The 17,535-nt window shown below is 35.3% G+C and overlaps 1 protein-coding gene across 7 annotated transcripts in view; it reads right to left on the bottom strand.

Annotated features, from left to right (window-relative positions):
- Positions 1–17,535, bottom strand: part of TP63 (tumor protein p63) — a 231,378-nt gene that overhangs the window by 137,646 nt on the left and 76,197 nt on the right. For all 7 annotated transcript variants that reach the window (XM_086674985.1, XM_025913225.2, XM_086674988.1 and 4 more), the window contains exons 2-3: positions 9,377–9,505; positions 8,472–8,604 (exon numbers count right to left, since the gene is read on the bottom strand). In XM_086674985.1, the coding sequence (XP_086531111.1) occupies positions 8,472–8,604; positions 9,377–9,505 (262 nt within the window). The remainder of the gene's footprint in view (positions 1–8,471; positions 8,605–9,376; positions 9,506–17,535) is intronic.

Below are 17,535 nucleotides of genomic sequence, written 5' to 3'. Positions count from 1 at the left end.
GCCAATGATAGGTACTATTGTCTATCCATAAAAACGAAGGAAAGGTTCACAGAGATTATCAAGTTAACATGACTAAAATTGGTAAAGACAGAATTCCAATCACAGTGTATCTGACTAAAACTCTCATGTCATAATTCTGAAGTAATAAACTGTATAGCCCCGTTAAGTATAATGTAGTAAAAAAACAAAAAACAAAAACAAAAAACCCTTAAACAAGTCTGCCTACACTGAACTGTAGTGTTTTTCTAGAAGACCTGACCAGAGGAAGTAGAAATGGGAGAGAAGTGGAACACCTGGAAAGGAACAAGGGAATGCATAGGAGAAACAAAGAGGGTAACAGTGGAGATGTGAAGGTGGTTCTAGAAGCCTGAGGAGACCTGGTAGGAAGGAAAGGGAAGGAAAATAGGGATGCCTTCTTTCAAGTGAGCTCTTGATATTGGCATCAGACTTGGGGTTGGCAGACATTATTCATGTCAGGTGTCTGGGAGACCAACATTTATAGAAAATAATTCCTGTTTATATGACATAGCAATAATCATACCCTTTCCACCTCTTGAGCCAGGAGGAGGCATGTAGGATAGGAAATTAAGAATTTTTGAGTGACTCATGCAGCAACATTGTTAACCAGCCCCTTGTAGCCTGACTAGAGCGACCTAATGAAAAATACTTTGTTCACAGAGTATGTTCGTTATAATATATATATGTATGTATGTATGTGTATATATATATTTGTATAATATATATATACATACATATATGTGTTATACATATATAAAAATGTATATATACATATATATTATACATATATACAAATATATAATATATATTTTATTACAAATATGTAGTATTATTTGTATATATGTGTAATATATATGTATATATTTATATATGTATATATATGTACACAAATATATACATTTGTATATATGTATAATATATATATGTATATTTAAAGAATGAAATTTTGCAAATGAGGACAAAAGATTGGCATATAAAAAACAATCTTGATACAATTCTATAATGTTAGAAAATACCTATAGGTGTGATTCTGAGAGGGAGAAAAGGTTGAGGGAGGTATAGAGGGAACGTTTTTAAACTTATATTCAATAAAAATTCAGCAAATTAGAGCTCTGACATGGTTTATAGTCCTGCTTGGAAAATATAAGTACATATTTTTCTTTGAAAAAAAATTCTGATGAACAAAATTGTACATAGAATTCCCTATTCTTCCTGATATTATTCAGTCAGAATTGTAACTTTAGTATGAAGGAAGAATAACATCAACGGTAAATACCCGGTTCAATAAAATAGACTTATTCTCTTGAGTTCTTTAAAAATACATATGACAGTTATAAGTAAAACTTATAACATTGTCTGATAGAGTGTTCAATGTACATAGATGTATTTTACATATATTTTATATATATTTTATATATACATTTTATATATGTCATATTATATATGACAACATCATGGGGGAGGGTTATGAAACCAATATGTGGTAAGTTTTCTACATTCCATTTGAAGTGGTAAAATATTGATTCTCAATAGACTGTAAAAAATTATGACTATAATCCCTAGAGAAACAATTTGAAAATATGCAAAGAAATATAGCCAAAACCAAGATAGAACAGTTAAAAGAAAATACTAAAAATAGGTCAAATGATCTAAATAGTGGTAGAAAAAAGGGAGACAAAAGAGCAACGGAGAAAAAAAACAAACAAAACCTAAATGGTGTGTATGTATACATATATATATTAATATATAATATATATAATATATGTATACACATATGTAATATTTGTATATATGTAATATTATGTACAATGAATATATATATATACATATATATACATATATATATATATAATGAAACTGATATCAATATGCCAATTAATAGATTGCCAGAATGGATAAAAAGTGACCCAGCTATATGTTTTCTAGAAGAAACTCACACAAATATGAACCAAAACAGACAGACTTGAAAGGAGCAAAAGACAAATCCATAATTGGAGTTGAAGACTTCAGTATTCATCTGTCAGTAATCAATAGAACTATGAAACTAAAATAAACAAGGATAGAGAAAAACTGTATAATACCACAAACCAACAGAACCTAATTGACATTTATAGATCAGCGTATGCCCACAGAATATTCACCAAGATAAACCATATCTTGACTCATGAAACAAACCTTAAAAAATTTCAAAAATTTGCAATCATACAAAGTATGTTTTCTGGTCATAATGGAATTAAACCAGAAGTCAGTAAGGGACAGGTAACAGGAAATACCCAAATACTTCGAAATTAAACAGACTTATAAATACACATAGGTCAAAGACAGAGTCTCAAGGGCAAACAGAAAATGCTTTAAACTGAGCAATATAAAAATACAACATATCAACATTTAGTGGATGCCACCAAAGCAGTGTCTCATGGGAAATTTATAAACATAAATACTAACATTAGAACACAAGAAAGATCTCAACTCAGTAATATAAACTTCTAATTTAAGAAACCTGAAAAAAAGACGAGCAAAATAAACCCAATGAAGCAGAAGAAAATGAGACCAGAAATAATAAAGTTGAAAACAGAAAGACAATAGAGAAAAACAGGGAAACCAAAAAGCTGAGCTGGTTTCTCAAAAGATCAATACTATTCATAAATTTTTAGCGAGACTGATGGAGAAAAAGAGGACACAAGTTACCAATGTCAGAAATGAACAGGAGGATATTACAGACCCCATAGGTATTAAAAGGGTAGTAAGGAAATACTCCAAACAATTCTGTACAAAAAAAAATCAAAACTTTGATGCAATTAACCAATTCCTTACAAACCACTATTTATGAAAACTTACCCAAGATAAATCATCTCATTAGGTCTGTAACAATTAATGAAACTACTTAACGAGCTTTCCAAAAAAGAAATATCCATGCCCAGATGGTTTTATTAGTAAATTCTTCCAAACATTTCATAAGAAATTATATCAATTTTACTTAATCTTTCCCAGATATACATACAGATACCTCACACAAAGCACAAACACAGAAATCATACTGAGGTTCACATGAATAAAACTGGCAAGATGAAAATGACCATGCATCATAATTATTAATACCATCTCTCAATGGTGGGCTTAACCCTCATTTGCTTTAAACTGTAGTTTCTTTCCTATCTATCAGAGCCCAAAACATTAAAATTCTACAAAAGTCTACAAAATTCTATCTAGTCTTATCATTTTAGATATTAGAAACAATGTCACAATGAAGCCTTCATTTCTGTATAGGTGTGTGTGTGTGTGTTTGTGTGCATGTCAGTGTGTGTATGTATGTATGTCAGCATATATATTTGTGTATATACTTATTTATATATTTTAAATTACTTTGTGAAAGAAATTCCTAGAAGCAGCCTTAAAGGATGAGTGTAAATACCTTTAAAATTTAATAAATTAGAATAGGCAAATTGTTCTCCAAATACGTCAATTTATACTCTTGTCCAAAGTGAAAAGGTTGTCTGTTTCCCAATATCATCAGCACTGGATATTACCAATCATTTAAATCTTTGCTGACCAGGTAGAAGACAATTTATGATGAACAGTGAATCTCATTCTTTGACTTCACAATTTTTTTTATTAGAGAAGTTGAATATTTAATGTCAATGAAACATATGTGAAGTACTTATACTCTTTGCCAAAGAGCAGGGATTTTATCTTTCTCTTATTTTAGTATCTTTTAAATTTTTATTTTATTTTATTTTATTTTATTTTATTTTATTTTATTTTATTTTATTTTATTTTATTTAGAGAGTGTGTGCATGCATGAAAGAGAGAACACAGAACGGGCAGAGAGAGGAGGAGAGAGAGAATCCCTAGCAGGCTCCACACTATCAGCACTGAGCCAAATGCAAGGCTTGAACTCATGATCCGTGAGATCACGACCTGAGCCAAAGTCGAGCCCTTAACTGACCGAGCCACCCTGGTGCCCCTCTTTCTCGTAGTTTTAAATATTTAGGTTGTTAGGGCTATTAAAACTTTGTCATGTGTTATAAAATTTTAAATGTATATTTTGTCCTTTTTTTCTATAGAAATTTCTCCTTAGCTAAATGTTTAAGCCTCATCATTTAAAACTTCTAAGCTTTACAGTATAGTATTTTTAGTAAGTTGTTTTCATAACAAAAACTTGGGCCTCTTTTCCTTTCCCTGTTTTGGTCAGTTTGACTCACTCATAGTTCAAGGCTTAAATAAAAATATCTGTAACACATTGCCTTCTCTGTAACACATTGCCAGTCCTTCTCAGGTACAATAAATCATTCCTTTTATGTGTGTCTTCAAAAAGTATATACATATGAATACTCTTCCTAAGTAACTTTATACACATTGGCTCATTTGCTACATTAGGGTGTTCTCAAAGCTAGAGACCATGATTTCTTCATCTGTATCACAAAGAACATAGCACACAGTAAGTACTAAGGAAATGTCTGTTGCTAGATCTAGTGTATATATACTTGAAATCTTATAGGAATCTTGGGCCATTTAAGATGTAGGGCAGTATGCTGTGGTCTACACCTTTCCAAATACAAGCACACTATCTGCTCTTTTGAAATGCAGAGGTGATGAGCTAAAGACTCTTCATGTATATCTGGGATGCTACAATAAGAATTTATAAAAATGGATGGTTTTAGATAATTACCACTCAAATCGCAAGGGAAAAACCCAGTTCAATTATATACGGCTTCTTCTAAAGCACAAAGAGTCAACAAATGCACAAATAAAAGTTATGTAGTTTCCATGAATCATTCCAGGAGAACATTTAAATATTGATGCCATTATCTACCCATTGAAGACATGACAGGCATACTGTGACAGTTTGTAAATAAGGCAAGGCTGAGATGTGAAGTAATATATACCGGACATTAGAATCAGAAGCCAACAGGATCTTGGAAACATAGGCTAAATTATTTTAAAAAATTGAGAAATCCCATTCATCTTCATTTGTTAATTCAATGTAGTTCAGTCTTCAGTGACATTAAAATCATTCTAATGAAGAAGGCACATATACTTTCTGCAATTCAGATTTCTTTGCTAATAATCAGAGCAACACATTAAGATTCTGTTTCTTGACTAATTATCAAGGTGAAGGTTGTATCAAAAGTCATTAAAGGTGGATGCCGTTCTCGATTTCATCATTTCCGTCCTTAATAATCGGACATGTTGTTTCATGTCCACAGATTCATATTTCTTGCACAGTGAGAACATCTAGGCTGAGATCCAAAATTTAAAAAAAAACTATTACATGGAAAACGAAAGTAACTTATATGTAGCGTTTTGGAACTGTTTAGCTATTAACCTATACATAAGTCAAGCAAAAATATGCTATGAAGTAATAGAAGGAAAGAACCTCACACCAGTTGCAGCAGCTACTTGTTTGAAGGATGATGTCATTTCAAAAAATTGTGATTTAGAATTATAACAGGACCATATGGATCAATGTTAAGTTGAATGCTCTCAGTTTCAATCAGGTCAGTCCTCCCAGGAGCGTTATTAAAAGTCAATTTCAAAGAATCAATATAAAGTGTATATATATATATATATATATATATATATATATATATATATATATATATATAACTGATGCTCGGGAAATAATGTTGGACACAAATGGATAATTCTTTTAAATATCAGTACTTCTTAAATAACAATATCCCTCAACCCATGAAGCAGTGTATTCTTAGGTAGATACTTTATCAGGAGAGCAATGGCATCTGTGTAATTTCTTGGCTTTCTCCCCTTCATTCTTCCCATTTTCTTTAAAAAAAATTTTTTTTAATGTTTATTTTTGAGAGAGACAGAGACAGAGCGTGAGTGGGGGAGGGGAAGAGAGAGAGGGAGACACAGAATCTGAAGCAGGCTCCAGGCTCTGAGCTGTCAGTACAGAACCCAGTGCGGGGCTCAAACTCACGGACTGTAAGATCATGACCTGAGCTGAAGTTGGACACCCAACCGACTGAGTCACCCAAGTGCCCCGATTCTTTCCATTTTCTAACATCCTGTATAGCTTCCATGTCTCTTACTCAGGTACTGTACTAGGATTTCTCTAAAGTTTCCTTAGCTGATTTGTAAAAGCATCACAATGGACTTTAAATGACTGAAGTTTTGCTTGAATAGCAAATCTGGGTACTTTCCAGCAGAAGCAAAAAAACAGTGCAAGTAAAAAATAAATTACCTAAAAAGCATAATGCTTTTGGCACTGACAGACCATAGTCAAAAGGGAAGGAATACAAGAGGCAGATGGGACTGGAAGCATTGCTGATGTGAATGCTCAAGAAGAGAATAACCCCCTGGCTGGAGATATTCTAGAACTGCACTACCCAATATATTACCAATGAGCCACAGGTGGTCATTCAAATTTAAATTAGATAAAGTTAAAATTAAGCTTCTCAGTTGTACCAACCACATATCAAATGCCCAAAGGACACATGTGGCTGGTGACTATTGCATTGAACAATACAGAATATAGAACAGTTACATCATTGAAAGAAACTTCTTTTGGACAGGACTGCTTGAAAAAGAACTTTTGGACTTTATAGATAACTTCCAAATCTCATTTCTTATGACTTCAAAATTTCCTGAGGGTCTATTATGAGACATATACTGAAACAAATACTGAGCATGACAAAATATGGCCCCTGTCCCCTTGAGAGACAGAGAAATAAACAATTATAATATTTTATAATATGTAATAGGACTAAAAATATACCTCAGTTGCCTCAGAGGAATGGTCTCTGCTATATGGTGAAGAATGGTGATATGGAAATTTTCCCAGAGAAGATAGAATACATGGTTGTTGAGGGGTAGATAGGAATTGGGTAGAGGGGGAAAAAAATCAACCTCCCACCCCCCAATAAAAAACCCAAGATGTTCCTAAGGACAAAATTTTTAATAATATAATGAAGTAAACAGCATGACACATTAAAAAAATCACATGCTACAGTGTGCGAAAGTGTGTGAAATGACAGTCAAAACTGTAAATAAAAAGGCTTGATTCTCCATTTTAAGCTTTATATAAATTTGCTCACTTTTATGAGTCCAGGAATCAGAACAGAAAATCCCCAGAGAGAACATACAAAGATAAGTTTGCCTAGGCTCGCACTACCTAGCAAGAGGTGATGTTATTCAGTGAATTGGGGATATCCTAATTTCGAAGCCACTGTTGTATAAGAATTTCCCCCATTTATGTTTAATTATAATACATTCCAAGGCCTTGAGTGACCTGCCTTGGATTTATCCATCAGTCTCCTTTCACTAGCTCAAAGATAACTGAAAAGCGTATTGATATTAGAATGGAAGAGGCCACTGAAGAATTGCATTTTCTTTTCATCAACTTAGTGACAAAACATCAGTGTAACCACAAAGTTACAACTTCATATTTTTGGTTGTTCCCTCTTGCCTTTCCTGACACACCTTCATCCAATATCAAAAAAAAAAAAAAAAAAAGTACAATCCAAAGAAAGAAAGAAGTACAATCCAGATAAATACACACACACACACACACACACACACACAGAGTGAAAATTCCAGTAACATCTTCTATCAGAAAGGCAAGGCAAGGTATTTTTAAAGTGATTTCCAAGATCATGCCCACATGTGTTCTATGAAATATCCACCTTTTCTCTACCTTTTTTTTTTTTTTTGTCCTATTTTTCTAGAAGGGTTTGTTTGTTTGGGTGTATGTGTGTGTGTGTGTTTACAGGAAAGGCAACAGAATTTGTACGGTGAATAATCATTTAAAAAATAACAAAACAAAACAAGCCCACTAGCACGATGTACTGCACAAATACAGAAAATTTCATCCAAACATTTAGGATAAGTGTCTTTTATTATTATTAACCCATTACACTCGTTTGTATGAGAAACTGAGGCCTAAGGTCACTAGTGACTCAGTGGTAAAGCCAAGAAAACAAAAGTCAAAAAACAAAAACCACCTATTTTATGTATTATTTACCTTCTTTCCCCTTGTTCTATTACTAGGTACTTAAACTTGTGTCTTCACATTGAATTTACTTTCTCCTCCCTCATTAAAGAAGAAGAGTTCCATCCTGCCCTAGTATAGACAGAATTTGGATAGAATTTAGGTCTAGACTCGGACTCTAACTGTCTCTTCCCCCTATGAAACCTTGGACTGGTATCATCCTTCCCAAACTGGGATAGACATGAGGAAAGATTCAGATAAAGGATGTAAGGGATTATTCCCAGCCCACATTTCCCACACTAGTGGAAGAAGCACACGCAGTAGGCAGAGTTGATGAAGAGAATCCACAAATGCTTAATTTTCTCTACTGACCACACTGACTTTCTGCCCAATGGCTTAGCCCATTCAGAGCCACCTGCCTTCTCATATGCCACGAAATATAGAGATTTAACAGAGATGTGGATAGCATGGCCCACAGATTATAGGAGAATCTCCTGCCACTCACCCACATGGGGTCACTGAGGTCTGAGTCCTGCATGCGGATACAGTCCATGCTAATCTCAATCTTGTTTCTTGCACCATTTTCTGATGGCTCATCCACAAAGTTCAAGTCAATGGGCTGAACTGAACATATAGGCCTATAATAAAGGACAAACAAAAGGGTGTTAGGCAGGGAATGGGACTAAAACACAAGAACCCAGGGGATAACAGTGAGCTCTCTCAGTTTCAAAGATGGCAGCTCTCATTGGTTGGAGTCAGAAACTCTAGGTTTGAATCGTGGCTCAACCACATGCCGTATGTGTAATCTCAGGCAGTTCAAATCTAAATCCTATTCATAAAATGGGAATCATGATCCTTACCCTTGTCAGAGAATTGCTGAGTGGATGTGGGAGAGAAAGGATGTATCAGGAACTTAGTATTTTATACCCCATCCCTTAGGGTACCAAGTGCTCTGGTATTTCCTCTTAAATTGTTCACTTATCCAAACTCAATAAAGAAGACAATAATCATTTTCCTAGCAAGGCATAAATGACCAACAAAATTTAGTGTTTTACCTCTTCAGGGGGTATTTGTATTGTACCAGCAACTAAGAGTCTTTAAGCCAAAGGAACAGATTTTGAATATCAAGGGAGTCATTGGGGAACCTATTTGGAGGTAGTCAGGAGACCAAAATTACGCTCCAAAATTATACCACCTTGCAATAATGATCTTCATTCAGTATTATAAACTGAATAAATCTGCAATGAATTTTGACACAGAAATACTATTGGAGGAAATACATTTTTCCAACAATATTGACTGATTTTTATTGATTTTAGGAGCACGTCATAGTAAGCAATATTTTTATAATCTGAATTTGCCCATTTATAATAATTTAAGTACAATATTTTGTGTTTATTTGATACTTACTGTTCCAGAAAATCCCAGATATGCTGGAAGACCTCTGGACTGAGGAATTCACTTGTCTGTGTGCTCTGGGACATAGTGGATCGGTAATAGCTTTCTTTCCAAGAGAAATGAGCTGGGGTTTCTACGAACCTTAAAAGAACAAAAATGAAACTAGAATTATAGTCTCTGTATTTAGGATGTTGAGTATTTAAACTAAAGCATACTCAATCAAGAATAACTCAAGTGCATTTTCAGAACCATGCAGGCAGGTACAGCGAATTTTACAAGTTGCATGAGTGGTGTTTCTTTGGGCAATGTCATGGATCCCATTTTGCCATACAGTTAGACAATCACATCTTCTATCAAGTTATTCTGTAACTAATAATGTTGTTAACACTCTACACTTCCACTATCCAGCATCAATGCTCTGAAGATTTCAAAAAGAAAATAAACATTGCCTCATTAATTCTGACAGCCAGGGTGACCTATTATTAAACTTGTTTTAAAATGACTCAACTGATTATCTGCCCATTCTGCCTCCAGCAGGTAAAAAGTAGAACCAGAAAACAGAGAGGCGTTCAGAAAATTTAAATTTCACCTGCAGCAAAATCACCTGTCTCATAACTACCATCTCAGCATTGTGCCCAGGGAAAATAAACTCAAACCTCTGAACCTAGTTTTTTCTACTTTTTAAAAAAATTTTAATCACCAGTTAACCTACCTTGATGTGTATGTGGGTGGTTGTTAATTGGAATGTAAAATTCTATGTTAGACTAAAGGATTAAGTATTCAGACTAAACATCTGAATATGTTGCAAATGAGTATTATTTCTGTTTGCTCCATTTTGTTGCTGGGTCCCCACGTTTGCCTTTACTTAAAAAAAATAACCTTGATCCCTATATAATGTGAAGGAAAATATCAGCTTTCTCAGGTGATGCTGTCTCCAGTTGGCATATTATCTACACAGATCATCTTAGTATGTGATTCATTGTGACTATCAGTAGACTAATTTTACCCCAGGAAGAAATTAACTAAGCTTTTCATCATTACTTTTAATATCATAAAGTGTTAATAAATAGTGTACTAAGATAGTCAATCATCTTAAATTTGCAAATGAATACTCTGAGCTTGTTACATAACAGAAGATAATAGCATTGGGTTTATTGTTGATAATTTCCAACCTGTAAGGAGAAATACATTCATTTACTCAAGTTAAACACATTATGAGCATCTATTATTTACTAGCAAGAATAAAGGCCACTGAAAATAAAAAGCAAATAAAACAGTGTCATCTCTAGAAGATCAATGTATAGAAAGTAAGATAGGAAACCAAACCTCTAATAAATAGAATATGTATAACGCTATGAAAGTACAAAGATAAAATATATCAGCTCATCTAAGGGATCAAAGAAAGAGCCTTAAAGAAGGAGAAGAAATTTGCTATGCCAGGTAGGGATTAATAATATGAGTGAGCAGTCTATGGCGACAGCATAGACAAAATCCTAAAATGGAAAATCATTTGGTGTATGTGAGAAAATTGCAAGAAACTCTATGTTAGTAGAGTATAAGATTTAGGGCAAAGAACACTGGAAAACAGAACTGGAGAGAGGAGAATAAAATCATACGCTTATGTTTAAAGAAAGCTTAAATATTTCAATACTTTCAGGTTTTGCAACACATTTTAAAATTAAGTTTTAATTTTGAGATAAATATTTACATACAGAGAGAGTCCATGCACCTTTTATGCTGTTCTCCCAATGGTATACAACAACTTACAAAACTGTTCAAACATATTCCAACCAGGATATTGACACTGCTACAACTCACTGATCTTATTCAGAAATTCTCAGTTTTACTTATACTCGTGTGCACACATGCATCCATGCATGAGTTACGGATGGATTTCTTTCTGCACATCCATATCCACCTCTACAGCATTAAAGGGTTTTAAGCATGAGGCTGCCAGTCAGAATATGTTTTGTACTGAGAAATCTGGAAGCTGTGTGAAGGAAAGATTTCGAGCACATCAGTTTATGGGCAAAGTGGTTGCACCAGTCCAAGTAAGACAAGAGGATGCTAGCAGAAATGGGGATGGAGAAGATGGCCACAAACTGAACTACTGGCAAAAGGCTAAATCAGACCCTGCTTATGTTACATTCATATTTTCCCTCTAGTCACTCTCTGACACCTAAAGACCTTCCCTATATTTCTGCTGTCCCCACTAACCAGCTGCAAAACCGCGGGCAAGTCTCTGAGCTTCAGCTTCCTTGACTGTGACACAGGGACAGTCGCCTCTGCTCTGCTGCCTCACAGACACCTACCCAGTCCTCAATGATCTCCTCCCCACAAGGCATTTCCCAGTCCTTCACTTGAACTATAATCTTCCTTCTCCAAACTTTCTTGGCCTTCAGTTGCATCTCGTCAATGATAATTCACCCTACTTTCCTTGGACAACAATCGAGTGTAGAGAATTTTAAGTAACTTGAAGGCAACGTCCATATCTCTTTGCATCCCTTACAATTTTATATTTCCTTGAGGTTGGAGTGGAAGGAACATGGGTTTTGAAGTGAGACAGACTTGGGTTCAAATTTTAGCTCTACCATTGTCACACTTTAAGGACATGGTCAATTTACTTAGCCTCTTTGTATCTTCAACTATGCTTCCTTTACCAGGTGGTTGAAATAATGTGCTACCTATTTTGTATACAGTGCCTGGTGCCTGGGTTGGATTAGGTCAGGTATTACAAAATGTGTATCCAGGAAAAGTTGCTGAATTGAACTAATTAAATAGCATATTTGAAAGGCCTGTGGAAGCTGTAAAAGTGTCACACAAAAGTTATTAAACCTGAATTATCCCCTCATTTCTCTCCAGTTCAAACTGTTCTTTCTCTTTCTGTGTTCTTTCACCATAAAATGCTCGCCATCACCTCTCTTTTCTCTCCTAGATCACCTTTATTGACATTGAATAGGGCAATAGCCCCTCTCCTTTCATCCCTCCCCCAAGACCTCAAGCTTAACAGTGACTTTACTACAAAAGTTGAGAGTGAGGTTTGGAATACATCAGCAGTTTTCAAATTGGTTGCATGAAACTCTAGGGTTTCCGGTGCCTCCGTGTGTTCACCAGATGTAAAGAAATGGCCATATTGATAGGAGTCCAGACGCTCCTCCTTCTTAACACCAAGAAGTTTGGCTTTTGCCTGTCTTATGTATAGTAGTGTTCCAAGCAAGATTTCATTTGAAGAACAGGTTCTGTTACAGTGTTTTAGAAAATCAGTGGTCTAAGTTGGAGGATCTTCACTGTCTCTCCTGTGCAAATCCAGAATTGATTCCAGGTCTCTGAATAAAGATGTAAAATATTATTGACAGGAAGGAAGGAGATCAGCTAGTGCCATAGGGCAGGAAGAGTGAGGTAAACCCTACCTATCTTCAGAGGCTTTGCCTTTGGATGAATCTCAGTGTCAATTTACTCATGGAACAATCACTGTGTTCAAGGGGGTTTGTCAAACCAGTCACACCCACAGACAGGAAGCCTCAAGTCCCTTTTTTTTTTCTTTTCAGCTTGTTTTTTTGTGGATTAAATACCCTGTGCTCTTAGTATCAGCAAAAAAAAAAAAAAAAAAAAGGAACCCTACTCTGTAGAAGTGAGCTGAAAACCCCAAGAGGTACCCACAAACAGTTTGCATTTTCTCTTGCTTTTTTCTTTTCTGCCCCAGGAGTCGTCACTCAAATCCCTTACATTAAGTTTCTTTCAGCACTCCTGAAAATCTCCAAATCTAATATTTCAGAGTTCCAAACAACCTTAATATTATAGATGGATTTTAGAATTAATAGATCTCTGAGACCATCTAGCCTACTTTTTCTTATTTAATAGGTGGAAAAGTGAAATCTAAAAAGAACCAGTTCACCCCAGTTATATTGTACTCAACATAAGTCTTTACCCACGGTCCAGGAAAAATAAATTGAATCATCAGACACAAATTTTCATCATGAATTGCCCAACCCTTGGCCTCTTGGAACAGTTCCCATACTTAGCATTTTCTGGATATTTAAAGCCTCTTTACTCCCCTTTAGAGCATCCATACTTAAAACTATGAGAGTAGGAATATACTTGATTGTATACCAACATCCTCTAATTCACTTAACAAAACAAAACAGCATTTGGTAGTGATGCAGATCAGAAAAGAAGCTGATTGGCTGTTCCTCGACTTCCTGATTCAAAGGCTCCCTTGACAGGGTGTCACTCCTTCTGGTATAGAGACAGAATGTGGCATGGGGAACACCAGAAAAGCAGACCTGGAGTGCCCCCTCAGGAACTGTGCCAACACTTGGAAAGATGGGGTCACACGTGAATCTAAACCTTTGGGGACCACATAGAATGTCAAAGTCACTTGTGCCCTTAAACACTGTCTAGACTTGCTATCTATTTTCACAGGGAAACTGAGGCTGATACCTTAAAAACTTAGCCTAGATCCACTGTTGTGCTAGAGCACTGGCTAATGAAAGCAGACTGTTCAATATTCTGGAATTTTTTCAAGCCAGTTTTTAAACACAGTCATTATTATAATTTATTACAAAGTATTAAACTTTAAATAATGTTAAAAGCAAAGATAATAAATACTCAAACCTGATCACTTCCTAATTATTTTACTATTATCTATGTTCTTGAAAGCCTTTTTAAAAAAATAATGTAGGGAAATTACTCAGATTTTTAAAAAATCCTGTGTGAATTTATTGCTACACTTATCTAATGTACTTTAGTGAACTATTTATGTGCAAAAGACTCAATAATACATATATTGAGATTATGTGAAAAGCTATGCGGGGATTTATTGATGAAGGAGACATGTATGTTGTTTTTTGAAAGTTTTTCATAGTTTAGTGTCAGAAATAGAACACCTTCAATGTTTGCCTAATTTTTACCCTCTGTCATAACCTTATGTGCTCTTAATTTCCCTCTGGACTGGGATCTTCTGAAGGGCAGAAAAGCCAGCATGGAACATTCATTTTGGTTTGTGCTCTATTTGCCTGGTGATTGGCAGAAAAGGATTGCCATTGATTATGACAGGATTTCACATCACTGGGCCTGCTTTTCTAGTTTTCCACATGACACTTTTAGGCTCAGAGAGGTTAAGGAAGTTGTTCAAGTTCACTCAGCTAGTAAATGATAGAGCTGGGCTTTATTTAGTTACTTAATTAGTTAATAATGCTGGGCTTTAAATTTAAGATTGTATGACTTCATAGTTAATGCTTTATTAAATTATATATATATTATATATAATATACATATATGCATATATAATATACATATATAATAATGCTCATGCTTTATATATATATTATATATACATATGGTTCTAATTTTCATTCATAATAAAAGTTTTTATAGTTAGAATTTTTTTCTGTAAAATAACAAAAATCCTACCAACTCTGTCTCATCACAATCATTACCCCTTTTCTTCCAAGTGAGCAGGAAATGATGTGAGAAAACACATACTGACCAATGAATGATATTGACAGAACATTTGGCCTTTCTGAAGATTCTCAATATTGGTAAGAGCTGACTCTAAAATGTCATGTAAGAAAAAACAGCTGAGGTCACTATTGTTTTCCAAGGGGACTTGAGCAGTCAAAACCTATGGGATTGTTCCCAATTCTCAGATAAAAGTGATTTAAAACTCTGAACATGACTTCTTCTGTATATCCATCCATCCAACCTACCAATCCATCAAATTATTGCTTAACCTCTCTGGACCTTCCCCCATACAAGTCTTCCAGTTGGCCTCAGGAATTTTCCAAATCACATAATGCCATTTTTATTTTTAGTTCAGAAGCAATCCTGCATTTTCAGCTTACTCTGCTATTATAACCACTCTGATTATTAATTGTCATACTTAGTTTAAAGGATGCTGAAGAACACCTTGATGCCCTTTAATAAATTGCCTAATCATTGCACACAACAGTGCCCAAGAGCCCTGGAGGAGTAAATTTATTCATATGCTTTAGATATATGTCAAAGTCCAGAAACTCACTCATATAATTTAAATAAGGTACATTAACATCTTTTCTTCATTAAATGGAAATCTTTCCTTTTCAACTTCATGTTGAAAAATGACCAGTCTGTTCCTTATCTTTGTATTAATCCCAGAGTCAAACCCATATATCAACTTCACTTCCAGCAAAGAAAACTCACATGGATAAAATGCATTTAGAGCACACACACACACACACACACACACACACACACACATATATAGTATATAAATATATTGTATATATATAGTATATACATATAGTATATATAGTATATATACATTGTATACAATTATATACATTGTATACAATTGTATACATATTGTATATATATGTATTGTATGTAGATATTTTTTTAATTTTATGGTTGAACTGATAAACTGTATTCTTTTTTTTTCTTTTTTTTAATTTTTTTTTCAACGTTTATTTATTTTTGGGACAGAGAGAGACAGAGCATGAACGGGGGAGGGGCAGAGAGAGAGGGAGACACAGAATTGGAAACAGGCTCCAGGCTCCGAGCCATCAGCCCAGAGCCCGACGCGGGGCTCGAACTCACGGACCGCGAGATCGTGACCTGGCTGAAGTGGGACGCTTAACCGACTGCGCCCACCCAGGCGCCCCGATAAACTGTATTCTTAAGAAAATCTCTTTTGTATCTGTCAATATCCATTTATCCTCCATTCTGCCATAATTAATGGAGTTCCTTCTCATCTTCAGACGCCTTTTCTCTTCCCACTACCACCTGTCTGAAGACCTGATTTCCCACAGCTTGCTTCTGCCATAACCCTTTACTGTGCACCCCGAACTCCCAATTCTCCCATCAAAGTCTACATATATCTAGGGTCAACTCACCAGTTGTTAACTCTGAGATAGTGATTTTTTTCTTCTCTCAAGTACCAAGTCCTCTAAAGTCGATATTTTGTGCCCCAGTCTCTATCCTAACCAATTGCTGCCTTCAGGTAATGATTTGTCTGGCTGTAACCCCGATCTCTCACACCCCCATCCCAGTGAACCTTCCTGCTGCTATCATGTCACTGGTCAGCAATCTCTTCTAACTTCTGTGTGATCATCAACTTCCCCAAACAGTATTTCTATCAGGCTACTCCTTTCCTGACTCAGATTTCATAATCGCTCATCTTCATAGCCTGGGCAAAATCTAATTAGACCTCATCCCTCATCCTTTTTATTCCTTTGGACAGACCCTCTTTTCCAAATTATTCAGCTAGCTGTACCCTACATGTTATTTCTTTTCAGCAAGTGTCTTTTCAAATTATAACCTCTTATACTCCACCATCTTCCCCCAGGTCACATTCTTCACATTTACTAACATCTAGTACAAAGCTCAGCACACCTAAAAAAGGTACTGCAATACACTAAATATTTGTGTTGCCTCCCAAATTCATAAGTTGAAACTTAATCTCCAGAGTCATAGTATTTGTAGGTGGGGCTTTGAGGAGATGATCAGGTCATTATGGTAGAGTCCTCATGAATAGGATTCATGCCCTTATAATAGAGGTCCTAGAGAGCACTCTTCCCCATTCCTCCTTGTGAGATTACAGAGAGAGAAGACTGCCATCTATGAACTAGGAAGTGGAACCTCAGGAGACACTAAATCTGCCAGTGCCTTGATCTTGGACTTCAGAGCCTTCAAAATTGAAAATTGTAAGAAATAAATCTCTGTTGTTTATAAGCTACCCAAGCTGTAGTATTTTGTGATAGCATCCTGAAGGGACCAAGACATCCACCATATTTTTTTGTTTATTGTTTGAGTTTACTTTCTCAATTTGGCATGTTTTAAGCATTCCTGTCCCTAGTTAATTCTACCGTAATTTACTCATGTTGAAATGGTGTTTCCATATTGTATACCCAGGTCCTCTAACAAATGAGAGGCTGGGAGTCAAAACACATATTCCTACTTTCCTGGTTCTTTCTAGCAAAGAGTTATAGAACAAAAACAAAAAACAAAACTGAAAAAGGCTTTATTTCTCATCCTCTATACTTTCTACAAATAAGAACTCACAGGGATTTTATTCACAGTCCCACAGGAAACCTACAGGGATCTCGTGCTAAACCCCAGGCATCCTGGCTCCCTCTGCAATGCTCTGAAGAAAGTGTGCAATTATAACTTCCTATGGGGCACCTGGGAGGCTC

This window comes from Puma concolor, chromosome C2 (genome assembly GCF_028749965.1).
Source record: "Puma concolor isolate L17-30 chromosome C2, mPumCon1.1.hap2, whole genome shotgun sequence".
Classification (NCBI taxonomy): Eukaryota; Metazoa; Chordata; class Mammalia; order Carnivora; family Felidae; genus Puma; species Puma concolor.
This window is presented reverse-complemented; position numbering and strand designations above follow the sequence as displayed.